Source organism: Zeugodacus cucurbitae, chromosome 5 (genome assembly GCF_028554725.1).
Source record: "Zeugodacus cucurbitae isolate PBARC_wt_2022May chromosome 5, idZeuCucr1.2, whole genome shotgun sequence".
Lineage (NCBI taxonomy): Eukaryota > Metazoa > Arthropoda > Insecta > Diptera > Tephritidae > Zeugodacus > Zeugodacus cucurbitae.
Genome location: NC_071670.1, coordinates 71,944,524 through 71,960,930, shown reverse-complemented (window position 1 = coordinate 71,960,930; position 16,407 = coordinate 71,944,524). Strand labels below are relative to the sequence as shown.

The window sequence follows — 16,407 nt, the reverse complement described above, 5'->3', positions numbered from 1 at the left end:
AAAAGGAACATAAGTCTGGCGCTTTGAACATGGTACTGAATATTGGTACATTCATGTGAATTGAGCATGTTGTAAATGCTTATATCATTCCGGTGATTTTCAGTAGTTCTCAGGCTTGGTGTAATCCTAGGGCCTCAATAATTAATTTCATTGCTATTTGTTTATACAGTGCTCTTCACCTTTTCATGGAGTTAATGCCCAAGAAACTTTGATAAAGTTGCCACTTCATAGTGTAATGGGTGAATGCTCCCTTATTAATTTAACCGATCATGACCGGACTTTCATTGTTGTTAATATATTTTAACATTTAGCCGTATACTAAAATAGATCTCACCTGGAGTTACATTTGCAAATCTTATTAAATGAAGTAAACTTTTACGGATCGCTCTTTTATTATTGTATTTCACTTGACTTAACATACATATGTATATACGCTTGATATATAATGCATACATTAAATTACATTTTAATCAATGCTTTCTGATCGTCACCTTGGGGAAGTATTAAGATTCTCGGAGCAAAATGCGACCTAATCCTTCATTAAAGAGCTGTCGGTAACCGCAAATTCCTGAATTCTGAGATGAACAAATGAAACAATTAGTGAACAATCTTAATTGAAGAATTACGGATGAACTTACTTGTCTTTCCATGGGGCACACCTCGTTGTGTGAATCTCTGCCTTAGTGCTTGGTCGCCATATCTCTATGGTAGTCTAACCCAAACAGATGTGAATTCAAACTGTTTTCTGCAATTAGTTCAGAGTCTCTTTATTGCTCCCGTGACCTATTAGGTGAATAATAGCTGATCAGAGAAGTAGTTGGCCTCCAATAGAGATTGTTCAGCTCGGTTGTCTGGCTGTAAAAAAAAACGAAAATATATTATTTACGAAAGCAAAATAGCTTTTCTGTACAGTAATCCATATTTATATACTTTCAGATAATTTTTTTTTTTTGTATGTTTTATTTGTGTTTTTTTGGTGTTATTTTTTTTTTTGTAATTTACCCGAAAAACAAATATTTGTACAAAACAACCAGTTTCTATAGGGCATTCACTGCATTTGTGCAAAGAACAAACCGAGACTAAAAGAAACAATGGCAACAACAAATATAAATGGACAAATAAGAAACAAGAAATGTAATTTATATACCTGAGCTTCGACTATTACATGTCTGAGTATACCAGGAATAATTACATTTCCCTCAATTATATGGTTTCCTGTTTCTGGGAGAGGTACGTATGAATTTGTTATATTTATTTATTGCTGCATCGCAATGTAACCCTGTCTTGTCGTGTCATCAATATTTATCTTTCATCAGTCAGTAGTCAGCAGTCAACACTAGTGGGGAGCAATGCAGGTGTATGTAGTATTCACATGATAGTTTATCTTTTTTTCGGTGACAGATATGGTCGGAGTTGTTTTTGTTGTTGATAAGTTTATGTTACCATTAACGTTTGAGTCTTGCAAAAATATCAATCATCGTTTGTTAGATATACACCAAATATATGTATTTCTGCTCAATTTATTGACAATTATCGGAAGGGAAAAGGTCGCATGCGTTGGTAAGGGTTGGTTGAAGGAAGTTTTTGTTAGAATAGACTTGATTATGGGCAAATCCTGAGTTTAGGTGAAATTTGCATAAAATTCTCGTTGTATTACGTATGATATAAACTAATGCTGAGTTTTAGAGGCGTTTATTTTATTTTTTTTTTTGCTGTTACAAAACGCGAAGTTTTTTGCAAATTCACGATGTAACACGCACAACATGTTATCGGTTTTGAGTCGGAGGCAGAAGAAAATTTTCTCGTTAATCTTTTCAAATAAATATTAGAGAGTGGAACAAATTTAAAAATCTAAAGAAGTCAAATAGTCCATTTCGGATATTTTCCTCGAATAAGAAGTTTTCTTTTCTTTAGTTTATTTATCAACTCTCTTGAGGCTTCACCAGTGAAAGTATGTGCCTGTGTTTCCTGTTTCTCTCTTGCTCGCATTTCGAGCATAAAGAGACGCAGGGCGACTTGGTTAGGGACCATTAAGTATTTGCAGTGAATAATGTTTTGTTCTTTGCTTTGTTGCTGCTGCTTGCTTTGGGTCAAGGTTACTGGTGAGCTAACATATACACCGCTGAGTTTATTTCAAAGCGCTGCTACTGCTACCTAAATTGCGAAACATTTTTAACGCTTAGCTATACCACCAGCGCGGTTGACATTGATCACAAGTGATGACATTTTATGGCGTTCCCATGTGCTGATGTTGATGTGAGTTGGCAGCAGGCCTTTGCTTCTTTTTAAAGCCTTCGTGATTCTTTCTGCACTACTCGCTGTAGTCTTCATACTCGCCCATTTGCTTGAGGATCTTAAATTGTATTTAATGTTACATATATCATAATTTTGTGACAACTTCGCTTGCGTCCTACCGTACTCTTCCTCTTTCGTAGGATATTCAGGACATGCAAGCGCTACACCAGAGTTTAATATCGCGTAAATAATAATGTTTATACTTTCCAGCTGCAACGGCTGTGGTCTCTTCCATATTGCTTAAGTTGTGGTTTTACTTAGTAGGAACGAATCTGTAATTTGGGTGGCAAATTGAATCTCATATCAAAATAAAAATATCTTAGATGCTCGTTAATACTATTTTCAGGGCAACGGTTATTCATATATTTAGTACCAACAAGGTTTACAAATTGCTATGTCATTACCGTCAGCAGCTGGATAGAAAAGTATGAAAAAACCGGTCAGGTGCTGTTCTATTTTTTTCTCCAAAAAAAAAATAAACGAAGTAAAAGAGAGGTATGATTCCACATAGTTTTAGTTCGGTTTGCGTAAATTTGCTCGACCACAGTTTACAAGAAACATGAAGTGATGAACGCTCTCATAAAGATTTTACCCATTTTTTCCAACACTTTACACTTTATTTAAATTGATAAACCTGAGAAATTCCAACGTCACTTTCCTGCTCACATAGTATACGCAAACAAGCATTTTTCATTTACTCTGGAGAACTGATGACTGACGTTTCTTGCCTCTTGACTGACATTTAGCTGTCATCGTTGCGTTGTTTGCTCGTCTTGCTTTGTGAGTAGCCAAGTTAGTTTGCTTGCAAGGTCGCCGTTGGCCGCAGGATAAACGGACAAAGTGTGGACTAATGAAACTTGCTGAAGAGAGGGAGAGAGAAGAATGAGGGTTGAGGTGGAATTTTGCTGCGTTGTTGTGTGTCAAAGTGAAAGTTTTCACATCTGCACAGCAACAACAATTACCTGTTCGCTTGCAATATTTTACCATTTCACCGAGGTTTAGAGTTTTTATTTGTATTTATTTTATGCTGCTGGTACTGTTGTTTTGTCATTACCGTTATTTTCATTTTTACAGTTGTGCGCTGTTTGCAGTAGAAATTTCGCAAGGCTGTATACAATTACAGTTTGACATTGGTCTGTGACCAGTGGAGACTTCTTCGAATTGCAAATAAAATAAAACTTTCGCAATTCTCCTTTAATTAAATGCAAATAGAAATTCATGCGGAGAAGGGCGCATTCTTTATTAGATAGTGTGGAGTCTAAGGGGCTTTGGCAATAATATATATTCATATAAGATATTTAGGGATTGAGCGGTAACACCTAAGAAGAAAAGAACATTTCTAACTTGGAAAAAATTATTCATAATAATTTATAAAATCTAAGCTCATTATCATCAAATCTAAGCTCATTCAATTCCTCTATTCTATAGAAATCGATCTAGCAAAATGCTCGAGACCCATACTAGCAATGCTGAAGCAAATTAGTTTAGCAAATTCATTCGTAATAAAACATAAAAACGAAATTACTAAACTACTTACCTGATAATTAGAAAGGGCGTTCTAGACTAGTATTGAATTAATATATTAACATGATCGAAAGTTCCAGAATTAATTTCATTCTCAGTTAATATTGGATGTATTATTACTTGCGATTTATGGAGCGCCCACTGTACTTAAATATTGTCAATTCGTGACGAAACCTTATGGAAATTGGTTTCATTTTCATCGAAAGCGAATGGCCTTGACGAGTGCATTTTTGTTGTATTTTGCAATTTCATAAAAGTAATGCGGATGATCTGGGTAAATTGGGCCTCAATCAAATGCATCTATGCCGATATTTGTGCCGCGTTGCATTTGCTTTATATTACGAAATTCGAAATTAAACCATGACCAGTGGTTGGGGCAACAACAAGGAATAACAGAAAAATGCAGGCACTAAATTTAATTTAATGATTACTCAGTCAACGGAGGCCCATCAGCTAATCTGCCAATGTAATATACATATTTAGAATTGCTGAGTGCACAGCTCTAAGCTTCGCTTTTTTTGCATGAATCGCTTGTGGATGCGGTGGAATTTCGCATTTCCAATGTAATTCTTTGTCTGTTGCTGTCTGAGTCAGCGAAATGAAATTGGCTTCGATTGCAATCACTGCAACTTTAGAATTTATTTCAACGACTGCATCCAACTTTATATAAGTATGTGTGGGCGTACATGCCCTTGTAAGCCTTTAGGACGTTTTACTTTTTAAACTTAAGTAAATGCTTTTCGCTAAACTGACTGATAACGCCTGATTGCATCTTGAAGCCGTTTCCATTAAAGTCAAGAAAATGTGCATTGCTACCGTCTGATGAAACTAAGAAATTCTAAATCGAATTTCGAACAATGCAGCGAAAAGTGCTGCCATCGAGATGAAAAGTTGTAAGCGCTCTGTGAGTTTTGCATTGGTATTGAAAAGTTGTTACGCGCCTTGATTTCTTGGTAGGAGGAGACGGATGCAGTATTTTTCAGTCATTTCTTATATAATTATTTTTAATTAGAAAAATGTGCGAAGTTAATGAAAGCATTCTGAGAAAGTCGGATCCAAAATCTGAATAAAGCGTTGTATTCTCTGAATCAATAAATAGGTTCCACAAGTTCTCAGTAACCCCTTTGACAAGCGACTAATTGTATTTAGCATATAGATCCAAAACATCATTGATTGGGCATTATGCAAGTTTTACTTAAATTTACCTTTCCATGTGGGATTTAACGATTCGATTTTTATCTCATATGCTTTATCTGCATTAAAGGAACAATTTAGAGCGCAGGACATCGCTATACACATGAGGTCAGAACGGTAAATAACGTTCAACCTTACCTCTCAACTCTCTCTAGAGAACGCGTAAATTGCGAAATGGCGGATATCCGGCGCTGCTGACTCACACTCACAGCCTTTAAAAAATACTCATATGCGAATGTGTGTATGTACAATTAAAAATCTTAATTTTTTTTGCCAAATTCCAAATGCCGTGAGCCCTTACTTATTCCACATGAGCGCCCAAAAAAGTGAGAATGTAGGTATAAATTAGTTGTATTTATTTGAGCTGGAAAAAGCGGCTGAAATCATGGATTCAGCCAAGAGGGAAATACTCGCTAAAAGGTGTCATGGCAGCACATACATTTGTTGTTGTTATGCTTTCGTATTGCAACAAGGTTATCCTCCCAACAGAGTTATTTGACCTCCGGCGCTTAAAAAGTCCGATTAAAAAGTCAGTGCAATGCAAATGAAATATTCAACGCACTCAAATACTCATACAAGTATATAAAGAGAAATGCAAATGCCGCAGAAAAAATGCATATTCCATGAAAAAATAGCCCATAACTGGTGGAGCAGGCGAGGGTGGTACGATTATTCTCAATTTATCATACGATCATGTCAGCGCCCAAACTCTCGCTTTTGATATGCACTTATGAAATTAATTTGAAGATTATTAGGCTATCAAGCGTATTAAATGATGTGGACAAACAACGAGTAAAAATTCTTCATTCAGCAAATAGTAAAAGCTATATTTTGTTTCTCAGTTTATTAGACTGAATTAACTTTAATCAGTTCAATTGCCAATTTTTACAAAAAAAAATCAGGAGTGTTACTTAATGGAACATAACACCTTCCTGATGGTATTTCTCGACGAGAACATGTCATAATTTAAAAAAATAATCAATTGCGAAGACAGCCTTAAACCGAAGTCTGCCAAACCACATTTCCAATTTCCTTAGCAAATGTACAAGGCCGCATGAGTGGGTTTTTGGTGAATGCCAAATAATATGCTTCGGCCCTAACAAATGGAAAAACACTTTAAATGGCCTCATTTGGATTCAAAAGTAAACGTTTACGAAATTGGAAGGCTTTACAATAAATAGCGCACATCACACAAATCAGTGAAAAGGCGAAAGCCAAATCGCTTGGTAACATTCGCAGCAGGAGCTTGCGGATAGGCTAATATATTCCACTGGCGTGCCCGACAAATGCAATTTCCACGCAAGACAACCTCACTGACAACCAACATGATTTAATTCACTGTGCTGAAGACCATTCATGGACGCCCTAGTGAGATTGGGCCGCCCACAGTTTGCTTTCCGTTATTCGCCGCAAAAAGTTTGCACGTGAAATATTACAATGGAAGCATTTGCGCTGGAAGAAATGCTGATGCCAAAAAATAAATTAACAAATCTGGCAAGAAGCTGTGCGAGTGGCGACCGCAACATGTCATTTGTTTTGTAGCAGCAGCGAAGAGCCAAAATCCAATGTTTATGCCAAGTTTATGCAATGACGTAACACTGCCTTTCAATACCAACTCGTACATACGCCGGGAGAAAGAGTAAAGAGAACGTAGCACATCCTTGACGACTTGTGTACGTATTTCCTACTCAGCTTAGAGAGCTTACCAAAGACGCACTCGCAAATTAACGAACTTGCAACTAACAACTTACAACTACAACAAATTCTATCATCACTACTTTCCACCGCTGTGAGCCGCTTAGATGCAATTGGCGCGGCACATATTCGCCATAATTCGCTTTTTCGATTTGCCACCAAAACCAAAATTGTAAATCTTCCTACAAAATCTGACGCAGCGCCGCTGCGTGCCGTTGTGAACGCTTTTAGTGGCATCGTAAATTTCGAGTTAGTGAAGTGAAGTTTTACTTAAGGCAACACTTAGAAACCGCAAAGCAACCAAAAGCTTTCAGAGCGCCACCACAACGCCAACTTCAGTGCAGACAGTGCCTTTGATTGAGTTATAGGGCTCACATGAATCAATCAGGAAGTGTTCTTAAGATTGAAATCGATATTTCCTGGTTTCAGTTTCCCAACTTCGCTTCTTTTGCTTATGCTTAAGCCATAATAGATTTGTTTCGCCAAACAAACAAATAATATTGTTAAAGGCGGTTGGATATTTGAATCATGTTTGGCAGCTGCTCCCGTTATTGCTTTTGAGTGAAGTTAAGATTTTTGGCTTTGGTGCAGAGATTTTCCTTCTTACTGTTATATTCAGTTGAGTACATTTAGACCATTAAATAAATTTTTTATAAATTCTCTTGCACAATTGCCAGGTTCTCGCCAATTTGATACCAAATCAGTACAGAATACAAAAATAGCAACAAAAACTTTAAGTGCTGCTCATCATTATGAGTAAGTAATAACAATGGCAATCAATGCTCGTACAATATCGTAGCAAACAGCTCGGATAACAGAAATGAAAATAGAGTATAAAAGCGGCAAATGAGTAAATTGATGACTTTGTCGCGAGTGAATTAAAAAGCCATTAAAATAATTCCACCAAAGTACATCGATGGAATTGTTCGCGCCATGTCAAATTCGTTTGTTGGTCCATTAGTGGTTACTGTTCGGGCTCTGCTTACTTTTGTCACGCTTGCCACCGATGGATTTTTATTTGGATTTCATTGTTTTTACACTTTGAATTTAGAAGTGATTGACTTAATTTGGTGTTAATTGAATCAATTAGTTAATTTAAGTATATTGTTCACTAAATTCTGTGAAAGCTCACCTGAAAGCCATCATATGTCCATGAGCCGAATTTCATTTCACAACGCTGATAGTCGAATGGAAACCACGTGATGTCGATTTTGCAGGTGGACTTAAAAATTCCAGGCGGCACGTATAGACACGAGCCATTATTCCGAACCACAACATTCGTGGCATAGGTGCCGTCGAAACCCTCATCGGCGCTGTGGGAAATAAGTTATACAGGAGCATTAGTTCATATTATGTTTCAGTGCAATAGTTCAATAGTAAAAAAATATATATTATTGAATGAAATGTAATTCGCTTGAAATATAAATTCGACTGAGGTATCGACTGAGGCAACTACTAGACTTGTTATGAGTTTCAAATATGGGATGGTGTTATATTCGAGTATTTTTAAGTTTATAACTTCATTCAAGTTTGTAAGAAAACTAAAGTAAAACGGGGTGTACTGAATGAATTTTAATAATAATAATGTTATAATGGTATTATGTTAATTTCATTAAGGTGTCTAAGAGATTGACCGTGATTTCGGTATACTATTCTGATCTTGAAAAGTTACAGGGCTGTTTCGACCATTTTTAGGTGAGAGGTGCTACGTATTATTGGCACTATTTGAACTCAGTTTAATTCCGATATCTTTAATGGTGCTTTATGTACCCAAACCAAAACCAAGCCAAGCTCAAATTTCATAAATTCTTGAAACACGGATGCTTTCCTGGAGTTATAAGGAGAACAATTTTATTACACTCTGTGCAACATGCTGCGAGGGTATAAAAACATCACCCCAAGCAGGTTTATCTTCTTCAGTAGACAATAATAACAACAATATTAAAGACCAATAAAAGCAACCAACTAGACATACAGCCGTCAAAAGAGCACTACTCACATGAGCACGCGGGCAACGAACAACACGGATAAAGTAGAGAATTAAAAAAAACATTGAAACAAAAAAGCTAGTTGAAAACTACAAGTTCGCAGCTTCAGCATATACAAAAACAACGGGAAATATAATCATCAGACCCGTTTCATACGACGTATATAAGTATTATATGTATGTTGCTGTGCAAGTGCACAGTGTGGAGGACGAGATGAAAAAGGTAATAAAAACGGGAAGTGCATTTAAGGCGACCAACGAAAGTCAACACGTGAGTGACATGCAGAAAAGTGAGTAAGTGAAAAGCAAGAACAATTAATGTGTGTATGTTCATATGTGCCCGCGAATAGCAAATAGTCATGTGAGGGCTATTTGTACAAGAAAGTCAAGGTTTACTGAAAACTGAAAAATCACCAGAAGGCAGAAAACTGGTAAATTGTTGTAGAAATGGAAATTCAGCCAAAAGGTGATGGTGGTGAACTGCTTGGGTGAAAGAGGGAGGGAGATGATGCTGCGTACAAATTGCCGTTTGACGAGGCTCTGATAGCCATCATTTATTCATGCGCGAGAGTGCCCCTTCGTATATTTTTTATAAAGTTTGCGTTTGGTGTAAATGAAGGGAAAACAAATATTTGGATTATTGCTGCTTTATAACTCATTTACACACGTCATTTCTTAGTTTATTCAAATATTAATTCGATTTTAATAAAAGTAAACTGGGCTTTCGGAAAAGCCAAAAAAACAGCTGGTATGATGAGGATTGTCGTCTCGCAGTGGAGAGAAAACAGACTGCCTACCTCGCAATGTTGCGATCGACCGCAACACGATCGGGATGGGAAAGATACCGAGAGCTGAAGAGGGAAGCGAGACGCATTTGCAGAAAAAGAAAGAAAGAGGCAGAAATGCGTGAGTATGAAGAGCTTGACAAGCTGGCCGACAGGGGTAATGCTCGAAAATTTTACGAAAAGATCCGGCGACTAACTGAAGGTTTCAAGACCGGGGCACACTCCTGTAGGACCCCCAGCGGTGATCTAGTGGTTGATGACCAGAGTATACTGTGTTTGTGGAGGGAACACTTCTCCAGCCTGCTGAATGGCAGTGAAAGTACAACACCAGGAGATGGCGAACCCGATTCCCCAATCGACGACGATGGAACAGATGTTCCATTGCCCGACCGTGAAGAAATTAGAATAGCAATTACCCGCTTGAAGAACAACAAGGCGGCGGGGGCCGATGGATTGCCGGCCGAGCTATTCAAATACGGCGGCGAAGAGCTGATAAGGTGCATGCATCAGCTTCTTTGCGAAATATGGTCGGAAGAAAGCATGCCCGACGATTGGAATCTCAGTGTACTCTGCCCAATCCAGAAAAAGGGAGACCCCACAATCTGCGCCAACTATCGTGGGATAAGCCTCCTTAACATCGCTTATAAGGTTCTATCGAGCGTACTGTGTGAAAGACTAAAGCCCACCGTCAACAAACTGATTGGACCTTATCAGTGTGGCTTTAGACCTGGAAAATCAACAACTGACCAGATATTCACCATGCGCCAAATCTTGGAGAAGACCCGTGAAAAAAGGATCGACACACACCATCTATTTGTCGACTTTAAAGCTGCTTTCGACAGCACGAAAAGGAGCTGCCTTTATGCCGCGATGTCTGAATTTGGTATCCCCGCAAAACTAATACGGCTGTGTAAGTTGACGTTGAGCAACACCAAAAGCTCCGTCAGGATCGGGAAGGACCTCTCCGAGCCGTTCGATACCAAACGAGGTTTCAGACAAGGTGACTCGCTATCGTGCGACTTCTTTAACTTGATGCTGGAGAAAATTATAAGAGCTGCAGAGCTAAATAGAGATGGTACAATCTTCTACAAGAGTGTACAGCTCCTGGCGTTCGCCGATGATATTGATATCATCGGAAACAACACCCGCGCCGTTAGTTCTGCTTTTTCCCGCCTGGATAAGGAAGCGAAGCGAATGGGTCTGGTGGTGAACGAGGACAAGACGAAATATCTCCTGTCATCAAACAAACAGTCAGCGCATTCGCGTCTTGGCTCCCACGTCACTGTTGACAGTCATAACTTTGAAGTTGTAGATAATTTCGTATACCTAGGAACCAACATTAACACCGATAATAATGTCAGCCTTGAAATCCAACGCAGAATCACTCTTGCCAACAGGTGCTACTATGGACTGAGTAGGCAATTGTAAAGTAAAGTCCTCTCTCGACGAACAAAAACTAAACTCTACAAGTCCCTCATCATTCCCGTCCTACTTTATGGTGCAGAAGCGTGGACGGTGTCAACATCCGATGAGACGGCACTAGGAGTTTTCGAGAGAAAGGTTTTGCGGAAGATTTACGGTCCCTTAAACATTGGCAACGGCGAATACCGCAGAAGATGGAATGATGAGCTGTATGTGTTGTTCGACGACATAGACATAGTCCAGCGAATAAAAAAACAGCGGCTACGCTGGCTGGGTCATGTTGTTCGAATGGATGAAAGTGCCCCAGCTCTGAAAGTTTTCGATGCAGTACCCGCTGGTGGAAGCCGAGGAAGAGGGAGACCTCCACTCCGGTGGAAGGACCAGGTGGAGAAGGACCTGTCTTCACTTGGTATTACCAATTGGCGCCAAACCGCCAAAAGGAGAGATGCGTGGCGCACTGTTGTGGACTCGGCTATAACCGCGTAAACGGTTTCTACGCCAGTTAAGAAGAAGAAGAAGAAACTGGGTAATATATGATATCAAAATGCTTGCAATTATTTGCCACACGAAGTGTATAATATATTCCGAAGGGCATGCCGATATTGCTTTGACTATGGAAATGGAATGATGATTTATGCCTTATAGCGGCAATGCGAATGCCCTGCTCCATGTCCACACAAAGTGAGGTACAAAGGAAATTGTGCAATAAAACGTGTCTTGGAGATACTAGAAGAGTACCAAGCTAGTCTCATACCTACATTGTGGTACTAACTCCCATTGGGAAATCATTAATTTACATCTATAATAAAAATAGGTAATTGGAGGAAACTAAATATGTATAAATAACTTCTGACGACAAATGATTGTTCAACATTTGTGTAGAATTTTCCTAGAGGATGACATTTTTTAGCATCCATTTCATACTATATTATTTCTTTTTTACATTAACTCTACACCCTCCATGCGATTAATAAAGACTGTATATGTATATTTTCTACTGTGTTAGAGTATATCTATTTGCCATTGGGGTCGAGGAACTTTTAATCATAAAAAATAAAAGCACTAAAGGGACATTCAAATGGGCATGGTGAATGTTACTCTAGACGTGCGAGCGGTTGTGTTGGTGTATGTGTAACGGATTAAAGCAATTATTGCGCCTGTGAACGTGTCAGTGATGTAACACATTCGCAGAATTTTATTTCACTCTGAATATGTGGATTAACGTGACACTACTCTGTTACGCCACAAATCACATATGCAAGTATTTATGTCTGACTGCGAAAGCAGATTCTACCATTAAAAGGCTGTGAGGGGGCTGAAGGTGTTTGAAGTGTGTACAAGTGAATGCAAAAGGCGAAACAATAAACGCAATTAATACCGATGTTGGCTTAAACTCTTCAATGAAATATTAATTGCGATACGTTCTCTATTCCACTCACACACACACACTGTTGCAACATTGTACAGCTTTTGTTAACATATAATTTTTTATCTGTTTGTGTATGCAAAGTGAGCCGCCTGTTTTGCTTCATTGCAATCGTACCGTGTTTCAAACTCCTCCTCATATTGGTTTTTAGATAGATAATTTCGTTGTGAACACGAGTTAAAACTAAAACCAAATTTGACCGGTGACAATGAGGAAGTATACAAGCTCTTTAGCAGAGCACCACATGTACTAAAGACTCTTCGTATAAATTTATACTCAGATATGTATTAAACCATAAAGTAATGACCCGCATTCAACGAGGTGGGCCTTAAACGTGCCTCAGGCGTTAAATAAAAAATGCTTTTGTATGGAATAATCGTTGCTCCCAAGGGCTTAATAGTTAAAGCGCTGGAGGGAGCTGTGCTAAGGCCACAGATAGAGTGAGTAAGTGTAACAAAAAATGCATAAGCAGACTTTTTTTACCTTCTGCGCTCAAAATGAGAATATAATGAGAATTCGCTAGAGTGCTCTTGTGTTTGTAGATATGTATTATTATATACTATTTTGCAAGATTCTTATCTTTTTTAGATATTTATTTCATAGTGACTTATGCGTAATTTCTTTCGATTACCTTTTTGTTATTGTAGATATGAAAGTAAGCAGTCAACTCACCTGTTGTACATGAGCACATCCGGTTTCCAAAGTCTGTGTGGAGGAATGCGGAGATCCCGTACGCCGCCATACTCGCTTGAGTTCCAGCGCAAGTTCATGTCATTCCATTCCTAAACCATAAATTAAATATTCAATTAAAATATTTTTAAAGTTTATCATCAATCATAACTGTAACTGCAGCACTTAGAGTATGTGACTATACTGAAAATTAATAATAATCAGATTTCTGTATTGATAATATAGGATTCAATTAAGTCATAAATGTCTGCCTAACAGTTCATTCAGATCGAAATGTAATCTAAATTATGATGGATTTGATAGTAAAAATATATTTTTTTCGCAATTTTCTCTCATAAATTCAAGAAGGATTCTTAAGTTTTAAGAAATTCTTATTTTAAGAGTAAAATAATTTTTAATTAAAGTGAACATTTTAACATCACATTAACTCGTTGGTTTCTACGACGGCTCTTGGTGCCGCTTGCGATGTCTTTTACAGCAAATCCATTGTAAATTGCAACAGCAACCGAACACTTTTCTTTTAAGACCCATTACGACGACCTAATTTCGAGAAATTTTTATTAATGGCACAGTGTTGCATTGTTGCTGCGCTAAAATACAATTTCCTAAGTACATGAGTTGCCAGAAGTAATCAAAATGCATTTGGCGCAACCGCCAAATTATAAACGGAATGCAAAACGGCAAATTGCTTCAGCGAATATATAGAAAACCGTTACGTGTTGAGGCAAATGGTGAAAGAGAGAAGAGTTGGTTAGAGGGGCTGCTAGTTCCAGTTACTCTTAGACATTAATTTCGATTTCAGTAAAACATATTATTTGCTTCGCTGTAGGTGTGACGAAGGCACTAATGAATGATGAATGATGCAGCGCTAAGAGAGAAAGGCTTCAAGCAAAAGAGAGCTTGATCGACAAATAAGTGGTCATAGTTTGTAGTGCTTGTAATTTTAAGCTTTCTTTCGCAATAAATATGTTTCGTGATTAAATAGGTGCCACCCCATACAAGTGGTAAAGAATCTGTTGCTTGTGCAATTGGCGGACGAAAATGGAATGGGAAGCAAATCTGTGTCGATGTTAGAATTAAATATGAGCAAAACAAATATTACATTCCAAAGCTTTAACACACACACAAAGGTTTCTGCATCAGTAGGCAAGCTATTATCGGGATTTTGACAAAACAACCGAAAATAGAGGCTTGCAAGCATGGTGAACAAATAGACCAAAGAGACAAATTACAAGAAGGCAGTGCTGCAAGCTGAGTGATGGAAAGCGCTTCATCATGACTTGTGGCAAAGTGGTGGCGAGTAGCAGTGGCGATGGTGGAGCGTGATTTAGAAATCATAACAAATGGAACCGACACATTGGAGATGGTCAGGAAGGCAAAGGATATTTCTAAAATTTCACGAAGGAACGGTGGTGTTACCCATTGTGCCCAATTGGTGTTTTCCGAAAACAAAACGAAATCTGTGATTTCAGGAACATGTGCCACATTTCGTTTCGGTTTTGTGCAATTTACCCATAAATCTTGATGGGTAATTGTGAAAATATGAAAAGAAACGGAATTTGATAATGATGATAATTCGTAGCGCTGTTGTTGTTTTCGTGAGAATATGTAAATGCGATGCGTTTTGTGAGCTGCTCGAGACACTTACATTAATCATTCACCATTAGACACGCAATTATTGTCACTCATACGCACCGTCAAACTACTCTGCCACTCACTGCATATGAAAGTGTGTGACAAGTATTGAGTTACAGCAAAGTAATTGCATTTCCATTAGAAAATTGCATAAAGAGGGCCTTATTATGCGATGGTGATGTGTCGCTGTTGATTGTTGAAGGATTAAGGAGGACTGCTGGAGAAGGATGACAGAGATTAGTTTTCTCTTTCCTTTATGATGTGTGGGTGACACAAATAGACGCTCATCATCAAATTACGCTAAAAGCTGTTTACCCACCCGTTAGAGTGAATTGCAGTTTTTTCCTTTCTGAGCCACTTTTTGGTTTAACACTTTCACTTCTGTTAGAGCCAACATCTGGAAACAAGCATCAAACGTCTTTCTCAACTCGGCTTTGCACCATTTCAATACTTTCCTCTTAGTCTAGTGCTACTTTATACATCATTTCTTTATATTGCTGTGAATGAACACTGTGGTAAAGGCTTTAACAAGTTTTATCGGAACAAATATCACAGTGCCATTGCAGTCACGCTATCAAAACATATTTTTCATCGGACCAAATCCAAATGGATTTATGAGTTTTGCCCTGTCGCATGAGTGGAATTATTCAAGCTTACAACAGTGGGATTTATTACATAAAGCAAAGGCTGGAAGCACAAAAGAACGAGCTTGCACTGATTAATTTTATTTGATGAGAAAATAATATGTGGTCGGCAATCTCTAGCTTAATGAGAAAGCAATGACCAAAAAGTTAAATCATATTCGATATCCAACATTGCTTCTAGCAAATACAAATATTCAAAGACACGATTGTCGCATTCTGATTTCTATCACCCCTGGAGCATAACTATTGTTTATTTGATGTCTGTCCACAAGTTTGGCAATAAAAGCTGTTGACATTATTCCCTCGGCAGACGATTTGCCGACGCTGAAGATTAATGCGTCTCTAATCGAGCTGTCTGATGCTCTGATATGTTCTAGATTTGAATAAAATTTGTATTCCAACCAGCAGATGCTCGCACCAATCGAACGACTAATCAACACTCTCTTCCTCTCTTCGCTTCGGCAGAGTTTGCTTATTTGATTTTCTTGTGTTTTATTTATTCAATGTTTCATTATTTATTTGACTTCTTGGGCTTTCATTTAATTTCATTTCCTTCGGCTTAGCTTCGTATTTATGTGTTTGTTTATACATGTTTCATGGTAAATATTTGTTGTTGTAGTGTTTGACAATATTTTATTGCGTTTGCTTCTGTTTTGATTCCCAACTTACCAATTTGAGCCAAATATTTGTTATTAGCAATTGATTCTTCTCGTCCTGCAAAGAGAAAATACGCAAATTAAATTGTCAGTTAGTATATCAGCAGTTATCGATGGTTTTTGGAAATATAAATAGTAAGATTTATATAGTTTGCCAGCTTTGGCTTAACATATAAGAAATATTAGTAATTAGAGTTACAACACTTGACCATTGAGTGGATAAATAGTGTAATATGAAATCTCAGTTTATTGTCATATTTTGAACAATATTGATAATTCGGTGGCGAATTAACGTATCAGCTTGAGGTAATCTTAAGTGATTCCTTAAGCATGTTAGAAATGAGTTTTTGAATATTTGCAATTTCATCTACTTATATTCTCCTCCGTAGAGGGTTTAAATAAAGTATACATATATTCTATAAATAACCGCATGTCTTGTCCTCACATCTATTGC

The 16,407-nt window shown here is 37.8% G+C and overlaps 1 protein-coding gene across 1 annotated transcript in view; it reads right to left on the bottom strand.

The window, feature by feature from the left end:
• Nucleotides 1–390: 390 nt before the first annotated feature.
• LOC128922164 (neuronal acetylcholine receptor subunit alpha-7-like) overlaps nucleotides 391–16,407 on the bottom strand; it is a 43,218-nt gene continuing 27,201 nt past the window's right edge. The window contains exons 3-7 of the mRNA XM_054231817.1: nucleotides 15,967–16,011; nucleotides 13,001–13,110; nucleotides 7,841–8,021; nucleotides 639–855; nucleotides 391–575 (exon numbers count right to left, since the gene is read on the bottom strand). Coding sequence (XP_054087792.1) covers nucleotides 787–855; nucleotides 7,841–8,021; nucleotides 13,001–13,110; nucleotides 15,967–16,011 — 405 coding nt within the window. The 3' untranslated portion in view covers nucleotides 391–575; nucleotides 639–786. The remainder of the gene's footprint in view (nucleotides 576–638; nucleotides 856–7,840; nucleotides 8,022–13,000; nucleotides 13,111–15,966; nucleotides 16,012–16,407) is intronic.